The sequence below is a fragment of the Poecilia reticulata genome, chromosome 7 (genome assembly GCF_904066995.2).
Source record: "Poecilia reticulata chromosome 7, P_reticulata-male-v2, whole genome shotgun sequence".
Lineage (NCBI taxonomy): Eukaryota > Metazoa > Chordata > Actinopteri > Cyprinodontiformes > Poeciliidae > Poecilia > Poecilia reticulata.
Window position 1 is genome coordinate 17,494,951 of NC_088836.1, and position 16,887 is coordinate 17,511,837.

A 16,887-nucleotide genomic window follows, 5' to 3' on the forward strand; every position below is an offset into this window, starting at 1 on the left:
GAAATCTCTTAAGGGGAAATAGCATGGGGTGCGCTGTCTTGCCTATCAACCCCGAACAAATTCTTGCGCCGTCTACCCTGAATTTCAACCTCCCCCCCCCTCACCACCACCTTTTACTTTCACGCTTCACATGCCGAGGTTGTGTGCTCAAGTAGAAAATTGTTGGGGGAAAAAAAAGAGACTGAGGAAAGCCCTGGACTTGCCTTGTCAAGTGGGATTGCACAATTTCACGAAAGAACTTGATAACTTGGAGATTACACAGTTTGCCCCCCTGACATCGAGCCTTGCAGGAGAGAGAAAACAGGTTCTACATCTTAAAGTGACATGATCTCCCTGAACTTTAAGAGTGATTAATTGTCCGGCGGCACTTTTGAAGAGGCTGTGACAAATATGCCTGTATAGAGTTAACCATTACTGCGGGCCTTTCTTGTAGAATCATGCTACTTTCAAACCTTTAAATTAATTGCTCTGACATGATAAACAAACACAAACGTCTTGAGCTATTGCAAACAATGATTCATCAGGAATATACGTTTTTTTACATTTTACATTAAAGAAAAGGGGATTAGTATATGACTTCGCTCCTTTAGTCATTCTTTGATATGCAGAATGTAAAAGTTGTGGCTCCTTGGAGATGTGTGCCTTTTTACGGGACATTGAGGATCGACCTGAGCTCAGATGTGGTTCTCTTAAAGTGAGGATAATTGTGATGACCTGAAAAAGTAGCAGTCTGTTTTTCTCTCATCATGTTCTGGATAATGATAGTGAGAGTAGCCAAGAAAGCAACTCAAGCAATGGTATAGAATCATCAAACACGATATAAATCAACTTGTGGTAGACATTTACACCTGTACCAAATGTCATGGAAATTTATCAAAAGGTGTTAAGGTTCCCCTCTGAAAACCAGAAACATTTCAATGTAAAGTAATAGGACACTTGCAGACATTACTAAACTAACAGCGATTATTTATCCCAGTCACATATAGCTCTAATATATGTTAGCCAGTCCATCCAGCGAATGGTAATAAATATTTCAAGGGGTAAATTTAAAACTTGAAATAGCATCTGTGCAAAGAAAAGTATTTTTCCTTTTTCCCTGGGAAAATGATATAGATCATACTTATCCACATTAGACACATTTGCTGGCAAGACTGAAGTTGTCAGTGCCTGTATAAAATGTGCTAAAAATAGACACTTGAGCTGACAGCGTTTACTGTCAGCTGCCAGATTTAATGACAGTTTCATTAAATCTGCACAAGTACATTCAAGTAGATCAAAATTTTGCTTGAGTCTACAGTTGTTAATGTGTAAAAGCAACAAATATGAGGTTTAAGCTATCTCCTGTTCAGAGCCAGGTCCAAACAAGAACACAGTACAGCTACTCAGAAATTGTTGGTAACTCAGACATACATTGTTTTGTCAGTTTAATTTGACAGCAAACAAACTGTATAATTAAAAAAAGCAGTTATACAGGAAGATAAGTCTTTGCCTATAGTGTACACAAAATAATACCATTGAAAGAACAACTTCTTGAGAAGTAATGGTGTGTTCAAATTATTTCACAAATTTGAAATGTCAAAGTTTTATGTCAAATAAATCTGTCCAAACGCTCCCTAAAGCCAGATCTGTGACTTGAAAAGTTAGACGTCCTGAACCAACACTGAGTTCAACTTCAATGTTGCCGGATATCATCAAGATGTTTTTCAGGAACTGTGAGACAGGCCTTTTTGTTTGCTTTGGTCTGCAGTGGTTTTCACCTTGAAACCCTCCGATGGATACGATTTCTGTCTAGGTTTTTTCTTGTTTTTGAATCATGAACACTGACATTAAGCGAGGCAGTGCTTTAAGTGTTGTTTCAGTTTCTTTTGTGATCTCTTAGATCAGTGTTGTTGCATTTATGTAGTTGGCCAGCCACTCCTCGGTTCACCACTTTCCCATATTTTTCGCATTTGTAGGTAACGACTCTTGCTGTTGTTGAATATCTTTAATCAGTTTATGATGTCTTGTTTTTTAAAAATATTTTAGCCTACTTCATTTTGTCAAACTATGATTAATTTTGCTTGATTTATACACTGATAATTTGCTGGTTAACTCAGACTGAATTAACTTGAATTTATATCTTGATTTAACGTACTGACAACTCAAAGTAATTTAATACAGTAAATTACATTTATACACCAAACTCAACTCGGCCATCTTGAAGGCGCCAATATTCCTATTAACCAAAAAACTTTACTCCTTTATTGGAATTTCTTTCTGATTCTCCAAACCAAAGAGAAGATATTGCCTACTCATAACTACAGCACATAAGCTCACTCCTAACGGATTCTGTCATTTATTATAAGGTAGTACATAAAGCACAACTGTTTATGAAAACATTTTCAAGTATAACTGGACAGTTCATCAATAAGAGTTGTCCTGATGCTGGCTTTCTATTCTTAAAGGAGCAACAAACCTATAAGTAATGGTGTTTCAAGGTGAAACTTTGCAATATTGGAAAGATTTCCTTGACAGTTGGGACATCTATCCTTGTAGTTGAATGTCAAATAACAAGAGATCAAATTTATCTCTATACATGAAACTTGGACCGGATGATAAAACATCAGACTAATGCTAAATCAGTTTTTTATTCAGAAAGCACATAGTCTAATAAATAAATGTTAGTGTGTTCTGACTTCTCTGGAGGTGGATTGTCATGAATATTCATGATCTTTGCATGTCTAAATGCAAGTAGGCCAGATTCAAAATTTTCCCCAGCCGACTGTCAGATGGGTGATAGCTTTCGCTTGTCTTTTCCTCAGTGCATGTTTTGAGTCCTGGGAGTGATACGCAGACGCTAATTAATCTTGTTGAGTTACACTAATTAGAAAAGTAGCGGCACACATTTGAATATGGGACAGTTTGAGGAATGAAATGACTTAATGTTTCCATCAGAGACATTTTGCGAGGCAGACATCCCCCCGGTATATCTCCAAAAATGTTCACTAGATTTTAGTCTCAGCAGCTGTGATAACTTCCTATAATGGACATTGTCTGTTTTCAGACTAATGCCAAACCACTGCCTTTGGCTAAGACGCGTTTCGTTTGACCCAGATATTCTTCAGTTTTGCACCGCAAAAATTTTCATTTTGATGGTATACCTCTTTGGATTTAGCTACATAAATAATTCATTTCAGAATAATAGCCTCAAGTATAAGAGAACATTGCAGTATTTGGTAATCATTAATAAGTAATTTATTCCCATTCTTTCTGCTCCTTGTCTGAAAAAAAAGGGATTTATGGCAAAGTACTTCATCTAATATCAAATAATTATTGAGCAAAAGTGTGATAAATTAGATTCATGTTATCTCATTTCTGCTGACACAGTTGATTTTAATGCATAAAGAATATGTGCAAAAGTGTTCGCAGACATTTCCTTAATTTTTAATCCTCATTACTGATATTATTTTTGTTAGGTTTCTGAAATACATCCGTGAGGTCGGTATGAGTTTTCAAGGACATGTCTGCGAAGACATCGAAGAAAATGGGAAAAACCTGGGGAGAGGAATTGAAATTTTAATGGAGAGCGGCGGCACCAACACAGCTGACGGCTATGTAACACCTCAGACAGCTTAAATATCACCGCTAATTAACACAGAGAGGTAGGCTGTCTCAGGCATGATGGATGCTCAGAGGGCGCAGATTGTTGCTTTCAACCAACCAGCGATTCCTTTATTAATCAAAGCGTGAGATGAAAAGGCTCTCCCACACCTCGGGGAGAGGAAGATAGCAGGAGCTATTGTTGGGAGGGTTTCAATCACTTGCAGTGAGCCCAGTAATGTGTTTGATCAGGGCACCGCCAAACATTTGTTGGAAGACGGAACGTTTTCTTGCTGTTTGGCGTTTGTTTCTGTAAACCTCTGAACCACCCGTACGTTAATGTGCCACGGCACAGGCAGCTCAGATTTACTGATTGTCAAGGGAGATTTCCATTTGGAGGAAGTATTTTTTTCTACACCTCTGGCGGGAGAGAGGAGAATGTAGAGGGCCACTTATCAGTGTTTTGGGGGAGTCCTCCGTGATGAAGGGAGCCACGCTGGGAACAAGGCGGCACTCCCACACTTCACCTTCCGACTGTGTGATCAGTCTGAGATGATTTCAAACCAAGATGATTTCAGCACTCTGTGCATGAAGATGGAGTGTTATCTCATCCTTTGAGATCTCCTCTCCATCTCCCTCACTTAGGTAGGGCCCATTGTTAAGTGCCAGGGGCCTGTGGGTCCTGTAAATCAGGCGGCGGCAGGAGGGGATGTCTCCCATGGGGGGGGAGAGCGCACTTCCAGCAGCCTTCAGGCTGATCTCATCTTACCTTTCCTTATACTGTAATTAAAAAAGTCAATAGCAAAGAAGAAGGTGCTAAAGGGTATGATCTGCACTTCTTACCTTACGGCTAATATGCCAATACAGGACGGGACTTTTCACCTTCTTAGATTCTTCTTAGATTGTGAGTTTAACCAAAAGCATTTAGGGAGAAATATCCTCCTTTCTCTGCCTGGGTTTCCACTTAAGGGCAACCGATCAAATAACACTTTTCTTGATTTTAGTCAGTGTTGCTAACTCCAGTTACATTTCACTCCAAATAAGGATGCTGCCTACACTCACGTCAGATCACTCTTTCAGTGACTGCCGTCCAGGTAACATTTGACATCTGTTTGCCATCATTTCCATGTCGATGCATATACATTTTTCAAAAATAATCAGAATTAATAAGCCATAAACATGTTCAAATTTTATATGCAAGTCAATTTAATAATGGCTATATTTTTCCCTGTTGCATTATGGCACACCACATCTCCAATTATTTGAATTCTAATTATCTAATAATTTTCTGATGAATTTAATTATGAATTTGTATTAACTATAAGCCCTAAAGAAAACGTAAAAAAAAAAAACTATATCATTGCGTTTGAGGTAGATTTATGTGATTAATCACATTTTACTTCTTGAATTTAACTACAAAAATAAATTGGCGATGTTCCAATGAAGTGAGATGTAAGTGTAAAAAAATATATAGTTCGTTTTCTTACACGAGCCAAGGGCAAAATACTTCCTGATTCCGCCTCTTCATCACTGGACTGAAAATAGGTCTTCATTTGGTCATGGCTGCCATCTACTGACGAAACTAATGCATTACTGATTTTGAAGAAATCCACTGAACATACTCTGAGCTAATATCAAACTTTTTTGAACATCAGTCTGGCTTTTCAGAAAACTTCATTTACAGTAAAATAAGAAATCTTTATTGACATAGAGTTAACATCTGCAAATATCTTTGTTGCAGAGTACATGATCAGCTTTTACTGTTAAAAAAAGACAACAACAAAGCAAAAACCTTTACTGTGAGCCAAAACTGAACTTATTTCTTTTTAAAAGCAAATGCTGAAAGCCTTTACTCAGGAAACAAAAAAAACTTTACCAAAAATAAAATCTATACAAGCTTATTTCACAAATACATGCAAATTATAAAACAAAGAATGCTCTAATCATTGATTAACTGAAATTTTACAGATGGTTGGTTTTACTTTTAGGAAATAATGGGACTACAGATTATACCTTTGTAAAAACTGATTCACTTTTTGAGTTTAGGCCCAAGAAACACTATTCTCTACACCTAAGACAACATTCATAAGCTGTAGAGAGTCAGTGATTGGTCCTAAACTCAAATCTACACTGCTAATATCAACAGAGTTACCTGACTATTACAACATTTTGTCTAAATAACTGTTAAAACTCAGATGCTGCCCTAAAACTGAAACATCATCTTCGGTCCAGTGATTACAGTCCAGCCTGAAGGAGTTATTTGCCAAAAATGATCCATCTTCACTGAAGATGCTTAAGGTTAAAGGGACCATAAAAAGAAACGACGATGTAATCAAGTAAAAATTCCGTCAGGCAGAGGTCATAATTTAAAATCCATGGATGAATTCATGCCTTAATTTGATCTGCACCAAGATCATACTCAGGATCTAACTGAGAAAATAATCTATACTTAAATAATCCATATGACCAGCACCTGTTTGATTCTATTCTGAACACTAAAAAATGTCCATCTGGCTAATCTAAGTACCTTTATTAAGGGTAAATGTCTGTTGAAGTCACAGGAGCCTCTGGTTAACAAACAGGAACAAGAAGACAGCAGTGTCTTCTAACAGAGACAGTAAACACAATGGATTTACATTTATTTTACGGAAGCACTTAGGAGAAACTAAAAGGATTTAGCAAAAAAAAAAAAGTTCTAACATTTTCCATCCAGTTACTCATGACTGCTGCTAACCACAGGTGCCTAAACATCTGGTTCCCATTAAAACTTGTGAGTCACCTAATTGCTACAACGGTGCGACAAAAACCACTGTAAAACAAAGTCTGTTTTTAATGTTTGGCAATAGGCGCTCCAACTCGACTAATAAAAAGATCAATTAGATGTTAGTGTTTTTCAGGTGAATTATTTTTACACATCCGTGATTGTGCAGCTGTGTTCCAGATGGAGGATTAGAAAATTAAGAAGCTGGTTTAGAGTAGTAGCGGACATGTTATTGGTGGCAATATCAGTTGCAATTAATGCGTTTGTCGTTTTGCGGTTTCGGAGGAGCCAATCAACATCAGGGGAGACGTGGGCTGGTTTTAGACTCTCCAGAGAAAATATACACCACAGAGGGCCTATGTAGGTGGACAGTTTCAAGGTGTTTCTGTTCAAGTAAAAAATAAAATAAAATAAAATAAAATAAACGTTCATGAACCCAGAGTCGAAAGGTGGCTTGGAAACCAAATGCAGTGAGACTCTATCCACAAGGGTGAATATTACATTGGGACACAAAGCACAAATTCATAAAACGTTTGAAGAATGTATGTTGAATTCCAGTCATATGCAATAATAATATTGCACACACCGACACTACAACCGGGTATGCTTGTAATTAATGGTGCAGCTCTACTTTAGGTTTTTTTAATTGGGTGGAAAAATTTATTTTCAGTGTGCATTAAAATAAACTGTCTTGGATTTCCCTCTTTTAGCTAAATGAGTTGATGTAAGCAATTAGTTTTGATGAACGCCTCAGAAATCTGCTGTGAGCTTTATTTTAACTGTAGTGCGTTTGTGATGGATATCTAAAGATTTTGCGCTAAAACATACTTAAATGCGGTGTGGTTTTGCGTGTCTTTCTCAGTAACACGTTCCTGCGCAGTGGGATGAGCTGCAAGTCGGAAGGAGATTTAAAAAGGAGAGACTCGGAAATTGAGAGTACCTAGCGGTGTCTTTTCCACTTCACTTATTGCCATAACCTCATGTTCGAATCAGTCCATTTGCTTTTGCTCATGTATGAGAACTCAACTACGATGAGGTGTTAAGAGCAAACTATAGTTTGGCTGTCTTTAGCTAAGGTTACTTTCAGAGTAAAACTCCCGTGAGTGATGTCGTGAAGCTGCAGGCAGGTGTTAGGAAGCTGAGGGTCAAACAGTCAGACGGTTGTTGGAGGGATGAAGGGGACTCCAGGAAGCTGTATGGGCAGATGCATCCTGGGAGTACTGGTTTTCCTCTTTGCTCATGCCAGCCGTACACAGCCGCCGGTGTCTTAGCAGCCTGTCAGTCCGTGAAAAGTTCTGCAGAAAGCCAAACAAAGTTGCTGGTTCAAAAAAATGCAGAAGCCAATGGGATCTGCAGGATTTGGACTCTAGAGCATGTTAAAAATCACTGTAATGGAAACTATTACAGACGGACCTGATGGCATCGATCACACTGGTACGGCTTCTCTCCACTGTGCACCCTCTTGTGTCTGTCCAGGTGGTACCGCTGAATGAACCGCATATCACATGCATCACAAGCATATGGCTTTTCCCCTAGAAACAATTGGAGGCGTGAGCAATTTTTCAAAATGTCCAAGAACGTCCTGTGTTCTGACCTATTCCAGTTACACACATTAATTTATGTTGCAAGTTTTATATTTTATTTGCCTGAACTCTGCTTTCAGGTGCTCACCTGTATGTGTGAGAATATGTCGCTTGAGGTGGTAGCTGCTCCGGAAAGCCCCGTAGCAGTGATCGCAGATGAAGTTCTTCTGAACTCTTAAGGAACTGTCGTCGTCCATATCCATGTGCGGAATCAACACCTCCACTTTCTCTTTTACCTTGTGGGACGACTTTTTGTGTTTCTTCTTGGGCTGCAAATTCTGGTTTGTCTGGACGTCCTTCCCATCGATAATCCTCGATGTGTGATATTCCCCATCTTTCCGGATTAGCTGTTAAGACAGGAAAAAACATAACAGACTGGATATAGTAGAAGCATACATTTGGGATAAAGGCAAGAACAAGGCTTGTAGTGGCTGGATCCTAAAGTGGAGACAAATGATGGAAAAAAAAGGGGCAGTAAAACAGTTCGTGTTAACTCCAGAAATGAAATAATAATTTCATTTATCAAGGAAAAAATGTTTTTAACCAACATGGTCCTACATAAAATATACATGCTCCCTTTATTAAGCCAGGAATTAACTTGTCACATTTTCTTGGTTCCACTTTACAAGCAGATACACCGAGGCCTTACTGCTGTCTGACTTGTAAAATCAGGAAATCAATGAAGTAGAATCTATCTGACAACCTGAAGTAAGCTAAAATATTTTTAAAAAGTAGCACATTATGCATGAACCTGGATCTAGATGACGTTTTGGAGTGGAATTGTAAAAAGTCCCAACTTAAATGAGATGATGCGACATGACCTACAGGGCCAGGATGGTTTGGATAGCTTTTTACTTTAATGTTCTGCTTAAATTTAGCAAAGTACAATTTTTTCTGATTAATTGAAAAATCTTCAGCGTGACAAAAAAAGAAGAAGCAAACGCCAAAGAAGGCGGTTAATATTTTTTCACAGTATGTCTCAACATTATAACATCCTTTTAATGAGTTACATTTCCATTGCCTAATTTGTTTTGCACATAATCAGAAGAAGCAGCAGCAAAAAGGTAGATATGCAAACTTCTAAACACAGAGAGTGGTCTGTGTTTCTCTCACCAGCGGTGGAAGGCTCCCATCTGAAGGATGGCCCATGTGACTGTGATGGCCTTGTCCGTGGTGAACTTGGTGCCCATGATGGTTGAGGCTGTGCTGCGAGTGTGTCTGGTGGTCCTCAGCACTGGACCTGTGGCCATGACCCGAAGAGGACATCATCTTCTTCTGGCTTGGGATGTTGTTGGCTTGCATCAGGGCCATGCTGGACAACACCGCCTCACAGCCCAGCAACCCAGCCTGGCAACACAAACAGCAACATATCAGAGCGTTCCAATGGGTGTGGAGAGGTTGGAGGACTCCTCACGAAGACTTGGGAGCTGGAGGTGGGGGGCTAGAATTAGGGAGTGACACAACAATGCAATCGGGATGGTGATTTTTGGAGATGAAGAGACTTCCACTGACCCATTTCATATGGTCTCGAACTGAATTGTTGGAATGGTGTGTCATCGCCGTGGTTTGAATGCGTGTGTGTTTGAGGGGACAGAAGGGGGCTGGGCTTCACTCAGGATGAGGGGGTGACAGGAGAGACCACAGTCCCCCCCCAAATCATCAGGGGCCAAAGCCTGAAAATAAAGGCACACGGATGGATATGTAACCAAGTACTGAGATCAAACTTTACTGAGAGCTTCTTACTGCGTAAAGCAACCTTAAATGTTTGGTGCACATCTAAATTTCACATAGATGAAACAAAACAGTAAGAAAATTTAATCCAAAGAAAATTTAAGAAAATAAAACACAAAATGAATCAGACTTGTTCTGTAACTCAGATGTGTACCAAGCATGACAATGCAAAACATAAAATAAAATAAAAAATCTAATCAAAATCATTGTTTTATCTCTTTATCTGCTCTCAATATTACACTTTGATGGAATATGATGAAAATGAATGAAGTTCTAGCTAAACAGCTGGTTGTAGTTTAATTTTTTAAAAGTTGAGATAGTGATCTATGAAGCTTATTTTCTAATCCCATTTGTCAAAGTAACAAACTAGAACATTTCCTCAAAACATTGAGGAACACAAACATACACAGAAAACCAGATAACATCCCAAGTAATTAAATGTTATCGCTTTTCCTGCAGTTTTATTTAAACATAGAGGATTAGAGTTACTTGGATGATGGAGAATCTTCACAAACACATAGGCACGTATATGCAGGCTCTTTTTATAAACTAAATCATGAAGCAGAGTATGAAGCAGAGTGCAGCTTCAGACTGTTAGAACAGTCAGACATCAGTTTATGGGAACTCACAGATGTTACAGGAATAAATAGATGAAAATTTGTCTTTGAACAACTGCCAGGAGAGCCATCAGCATGAATGGTTAAATGATTATGGTGGTGTATTTTATAAAAACAAAACAAAAAACAAAAACACCTGTTCTCAGAAAGGGTAAAAACAACAATTTTAAAACAAACATTTTCATGTGAAAACAGCTACAAACCACTAATACAAATTTAAAACGATGACAAAAAAAAAGTCATAAGGTTTATGGTGTTTTTCAGGTGAATCACAATGAACTTTGTGACATCTTAAAGTCACAAAGTTCATTGTGTTTTTATTCAAAACACCAACATGAAGCAGCTCAAAATTTTGAAAAATAAATAATTTTTTACGTGTGTGAATAATCTTTTGCGGTTATTTGATCTATGAGTCTTTTGTGGCATCATATGTTCACCAGCTTTTCATACCTAGTAGAGACTGACGTCTCAACCAATTTGCAGCTGCTTAAAGGCTTATGTGTACTTTAGCAGGCTATTGTATACTGAATCTTTAAAAAGAAAAACATTCAACCGAGCTTCGCTTATCGTTTATTGAATAATCATCTATGAATTCAGAGTGAAATTCCTGCTTCCGACAATTACATGTTTAAACGTCAAATTATTTGCCAAGAGATGCATGCAGTTTTCTCGTGTTATAAAATCACGATTCCTCGGCGAGCAAAAAAAATGAGAATCCGCATTAGTAGAAAAAAAATAAAATAAAATCGTTGATAACATAATCTGCACGAGTCTACTCGAACCACAGCAATATAGCTGCTGATCCTGCAGCTCTGAAACAATAAAGGTTTAGGAACAACTCTAGGGTAGCTACACTGGACCCCCACCCCCGACACAGACAACAACAGCCAGGCAGCAGGCAGAGGCTGGCAGGGCGGGCTCAAAGCCTCCCTCATCGGCCACAGCAGCCAGAGACAGCCGAGCGAAACGTTCCACGGAGCTTAGAGAGCAGCGAATGGAAACTGCTGCTAAGCAAGACACTTACCTTTCGATTTGTAAGGTTTTGGGGATTATTATGTCTTGTCGTGGTTCCAATTTTATCTCAGTTTACAAACACTGACAGGAAGTACTATCACCGGAAGTGCTCCCCGGAGAGAGCTGTGATTGGTCATATAGAGGAGCACGTGACCACTTAACCCGTCTGGTTTGGGGTAGCAGTAGAATGTATTCCTACAGTTATTCTTATAACATTTTAATTACGGATGTTTATAAATGTGCTAAATTATATTTCACAGGATTTTCAAAAAGTAAATTATAGAAGACAAGCAATAAAAGCGAAGTAGGCACACTAAAAATATACAAAATAAAGATAAATACAAATTGTGGGTAACGGTGTATTTATTTATTTATTTTATTTATTTATTTATTTATCCAGGTATGTTGTGTACCAGTGTGGTGTTATATCACTATATTCGTACAGTAAGCTTAGTAAATGATGATTAAGGATGTTTAATGTTTTTCCACAATTTGTGATAACAATTATTTTTGTCACAAATCATTTCCCAGTCTTTCAATTTCATCAAGGAAGAAGTCCATGTCTTTATGGGAAACCAGTGGTGACAATATGGTTATGCGGAAAAAGTTGACCCTGTCTCCAAGAGGTTGGTAGCCGACCATCATGGTGCCTTGTTTCATCATACGTTCCTTGATTACTGGAGCAACCTATAAACAAAACCCAAATGCCATAGAGATAAATAAGATACATTGGGAAACTATAAAATAAGACAAAAATATTTTTTACATTAATATCTACAAAATACATTTGGAAAAATTGGAATTTGACAGCTGAAACCCTGGCACACTATTCAACCACGCACTGAAACAGAAACGCACCTTAGCCAGCCTGTTCTGGTAGTCTGGATTTTTTTCCTTCCCTCTCAGACTTGGGGGGATGAACCAGAAGCACACATTCACAAACTCCGGCTGTCCACGGAAGTAAAGTTTCAATATATAGTAAAACGATTTTGTTGAAAAATAATATTTTACTTGATTTAGATGTGAACTTACATCCCTCAAAAGTTGGAACCCATCTCTTTTCTTCATTTGATCCACCACATACCTGCAAAATAAAAACAAACAAAACAAAAAAACAGTGAAAAACTTGTCAATTATTTTTTTATTCATTTTCTTGACTTACCACTAGCTTATTTAAGCAAATGTAAGCAAGAAGAAACATTTGTTTTGGAATGTAATAATTATAGCCTGAAGTATTTTGTATTATTTTGTAAATCTTTGGAAAAGTTAAAACACTTAAACTGTGAACCTATTTAACTAAAATTAAGTATGCATGGTGGTAACTTAGCTATTTATTGAATAAATACAGATGTACTAAATCTTGGTCCACCTATTTTTAGGTTAGACATGCCAGGGTTCAGGTTTTCAGATAGAGAGAGGTGGAACATGTTTAAACTGTTTAAACATTAGTTTGTTTTAGTGACATTTTTAACTATTTTAAACAGAGTGTATTCATGCATTATTAGCTTTGACAGCTTTAACAAAACAAAAAGGAAGGAACATAAATAAAACCAGATATACAGAAAGGCCCCCCACAAGTATTACTGCACCTGCAGGCTACTCAGAAAAATGAAATATTTCACAACGTTTTTTTATTTTTATTTTTTCTTACCTTGCATGGAGAAAAGCTTTGTCTACACGCTGTTCCAGCCCAGCTGAGCCGACTGCTTTCCACATCAGCCACAGCTTCAGACAGTCCACCTTGCGGCTGCACTGCACAGTCTTATCCCCAATGTCCAGATTCACATCATAAAATTTGTCTTGCTGGAACAGATATGTTGCGTTTGCACAGTGGCACTTCTTCAGTAAGTCCTGCGGAAACAACATTTGTTTATGATAAAAAGAAAAAAAATCAATGCAAAATTTTGACTATATCATCCAGAGCAAAACCCAACCGTTGTATCCTTAAGAAGCAGGACAGAACACTGCAGGCCAGCGACCAGCATCTTGTGTGGATTCCAGGCTACTGAGTTTGCCCTGCAGATACACAAGTGCCAACACATTAACAAACACTGTACACGTAGCAAACCTGCTGACGACGTGACTGAAACCTCTGCTGCGCTGCAAATACGCAAATCAAAATACCTACTTTAATTTAGAAAAGCAATACTTTTTAAAACTAAATTAATACCTGTGAACTCCTTTCATCAGATGACTGTGTTTCTTGGAAAACAGCACGCTTCCTCCCCAGGCAGCCTGAGACAAGCGATTAAACAACAACAAAACGCCCCCACACCCCCGATGTTTTAAACAAATACAGCAAAATCAGAAGGCTTTGACATAAAGTATTATCTCACTGGAGGACTCACGTCAACGTGCAGCCACAGCTTGTGTTTGTCACAAACATTGGCGATGCGATCCAGCGGATCAAAGGCCCCCTGGACCGTAGTGCCCGATGTGCAGCTCACAAGGAATGGTACTGCGCCCTAACAGAAGAAAACATTAACTCATTATCTCTTGCAAAAGTATTATTACCTGGTGGACATTCTGACACTTTGACACATTACAAACTTCAATTTATTTGATTAGGATTTTAGGGGACAGACCAATATTAAGTGTAACATCATGAAGTGGGAAGAAATTGTACAGATTCAGGGTTAAATAAAACTTTAGTGCCTTTAGGAGTTAATCTAATTACATACTAGAAATTAGATTACAAGTAGTCCACATGTGTGTAATTCAATGAAATTCCAGCTGTTCTGTGAAGGCTTAAGGTATTTGTTAGATAACATTAGTGGACAAGCTTCAACATGAAGACCAGGGAACACAGCAGACATATAAAGGGAGAAAGTTGTGAATTTATACCATCCCAACCAGGAAACGTGATCGTGGCAGCTTCATGCCTTTCATCAGCAGGGACAGATAAATTGGTCAGAGTTGATGGTAAGAGAGATGGAGCAGGGTGATCATGGAACCCAATAAGAACTCCAGTCTAAAGTCAATAAACTTTAGACTGGAGTGGACATCTGCATTCAGGACAACAATTCTAAACCATACAACCCGAGCTACAATAAAAGTGTGTTTATGTGTTACAATGAACCAGTTAAAGTACAAGCCTAAATCAAAGTAAGAATCTGTGGCCAAGCCTGGATATTGCTGTTCACAGACAGTTTCTATCCAATCTGACTGAGGCTGACTTACTTTGGAAGAGAATGGGCAAAAATGTCAGTCTCTAATGGTGCCAAGCTGACAGAGATAACCCAAAGGACTGTAGCTGTAACTGCAGTGAAAGGTGCTTCTACAAAGTATTGACTCTGTGTTGTTGATTAAAACATCACATCACTTTTTTAAGAATCCTATTTGGAAATAACGTATTTTCCTTTTACTTCCCAGTTACGCAGGGAATTTGTGTTGGTTCATCAATAAACATCTCAATAAAATACAATGAAGGATGCGGTTTTTATTATGTCATAATGTGAAAAGGTTACACGCTGGTAAATATTACGCAACATACATTATCTAAGACGGTCAAGGTTACAGTAGATTATATAGCAATCCTTTTATCTTACGTTTCTAAACATACACTGAACTAGAGAACATTTACCTGAGATTTTGAAAGCTCTATTTTTTCATCCAGGTCTTCTGGGATCATGCGACCTCTAGTAAGTATAAACACATTAATGAGCACAGCAAAGTAATAGTCTAACAGTTTAATTTTAATTGCTGAGGTCTATAATGAATGTACCTTCAATGTCAGAGGGAATTTATTCTTTTGAATAATCTCTGTGATTATCATAGGTAGTAAATGTAAAATGAGCTCCACTGACACTATGAACATACATACATATGTCTGGCATTTTTGAAAACAAGTGAGTAAGAATGAAAGAACAATTACCCATCATCCACTTTTACCAAGATGACATTGTCCATCCCAAAACCCATAAATGCAGCCCCCTTTTTCACAGAGTAATGGCTCTAGGGAAAAAAAAATACACAGAAATATAATTAACTAGGTAAAATCAAGTTTAAGTTTCTGTTTATAATGCATTTCTTAAGAATCAATAGTTCTATGGATTTTTTCGTGTCCTAACTGGTTTTAGGATAGAGAAGCTTTGCAAGAGCTACAACTTCAGTAAAGAAGTAAAAAAACAAATCAGAGTTTCCAAGTTATATATAGAAACACAAACCTTGTGCTTCCTAACTTTTGGCCCGCCTTATGCATTCTGAACATCACTTAATTCTCTCAGGTACTGTATGCAGTGCTGTAAAGCCCTTCGTACCTCAGGGGATGTAAAGACGGTGAGTTGCGGGAGACTCCACAGGCCCTGGCTTTTGACCTCTGGGTAGAGTCTGTAGCGTGCAAGGTTCATGGCGTACATGTTGGAGGTGGAGCCTCCAGGGCAGAAAAGCCCGTCTCCTTCTGTCCAGCCCACCAGCGCACGAAGCCCTCTGAGCACCTCAGCCTCCATCAGCACAAACACTGGTGCCACTTCATAAGTGAAGCTATAAATCACATACAAAGTGTGTGATCGTTTTTGTTTTTTATTGTGAGAGTTTTTATTATTGAGAGTTTTCATATTAAAAAGGGTAGAATATGTACTGTATGCATTACCACACTTTTCAGATTTTTGTTTATTAAAGAAAAATTGTAAATTATGTCCCTTTCCCCCCCCATTTCACAGCATGTACTACTTTGTGCTGGTCTATGAGGTACAATTAAAAAAATTGCACTGAAATTAGTTATGCAATTTGACAAAATGTAAAATAAATCAGGATACATGTAAACTTTTGCAAGATAGTGTAAAAAAAAAAAAAAAGAAAAAAAAGGCAAATGCACTTTTGATCAGCTATTTAAAGAAGATCAATCAGCTTAAACCGAAAGAATATTCTCAAGTATTTGAGGCTGGAATGACTCATGTCATAACCCTAATCTTTAGTTCCTCCCACAGAGTCAAGTCAGGACTCTGGCTTAGCCATCCCAAAAAGTTAACAGTACCACCAGTGGGAAATAAATGTTAGTGGAATAAAAAAAATGACATCTCCTATGGCTGTGACAAACTTTAGACTTAGCTGTATTCTTTGTCTCTTACAGATTAGTGTTGAGAGCCTCGGAGAGGAAACGTCCAGCCAAAGAGTGATAGTCAACGCCAGCAAACTGCTGATTGAAGAAACGTGGGTGACCTGAAAATATTATAAAACACTCCCATCAGAATCAACAAAAAGCAAAAAAATATATATATGATTAACACTTTTGATCATCTCTGCCAGGTCTTACTTGTCTTAATGCTGTACTTGGCGACATCCCGTACTCTCTGTAGGAGGTTTTCCTGCGGCTCTCCCTTCTCTCTCAGCTCCAGATCCAGCAGCCGGGCCAGCTCCTCCGGCTCCCTCCATTCACACACCTGCACCAGGCGTACACAGATTATGGCTGTTAGTTCAGAAAACCAGTTGTAATCCGACAGTTTGTAATTCTGGTGCTTTAATCTTCAGCGACCTTCTCCTTGACATCCGTCCCTTTGCAGAGCACTTCTTCCACAATAATTTTGAAGGCTTCATGAAGGAAGAGTTGACCGTCTGCGTGGTTGATCAGAGGATCGGTCAGGTCGCCAGCGGTTGGTTCCAT

At 38.3% G+C, this 16,887-nt stretch overlaps 2 protein-coding genes across 3 annotated transcripts; both read right to left on the reverse strand.

The window, feature by feature from the left end:
* Positions 1-5,256: 5,256 nt before the first annotated feature.
* On the reverse strand, positions 5,257-11,434 carry znf740b (zinc finger protein 740b). Of its 2 annotated transcripts, XM_008413732.3 has the most exons (6): positions 11,296-11,434; positions 9,436-9,596; positions 9,037-9,270; positions 8,012-8,270; positions 7,754-7,872; positions 5,257-7,635 (listed from the first exon to the last, which is right to left on the reverse strand). In XM_008413732.3, exons 2-6 carry the CDS (start codon positions 9,478-9,480, stop codon positions 7,486-7,488), a joined length of 807 nt encoding a protein of 268 aa, XP_008411954.1. In that variant the 5' UTR covers positions 9,481-9,596; positions 11,296-11,434; the 3' UTR covers positions 5,257-7,485. The 2 variants fall into 2 exon arrangements, with proteins under 2 accessions (XP_008411954.1, XP_008411955.1); XM_008413733.3 differs by lacking the exon at positions 9,436-9,596 and having other exon boundaries at positions 11,296-11,433.
* Positions 11,435-11,739: 305 nt separating this feature from the next.
* On the reverse strand, positions 11,740-16,887 carry csad (cysteine sulfinic acid decarboxylase). Its single transcript, XM_017305591.2, has 13 exons — positions 16,759-16,887; positions 16,540-16,666; positions 16,355-16,445; positions 15,545-15,767; positions 15,160-15,239; positions 14,869-14,923; positions 13,634-13,750; positions 13,456-13,520; positions 13,220-13,301; positions 12,937-13,136; positions 12,318-12,369; positions 12,144-12,233; positions 11,740-11,972 (listed from the first exon to the last, which is right to left on the reverse strand). Exons 1-13 carry the CDS (start codon positions 16,885-16,887, stop codon positions 11,799-11,801), a joined length of 1,485 nt encoding a protein of 494 aa, XP_017161080.1. The 3' UTR covers positions 11,740-11,798.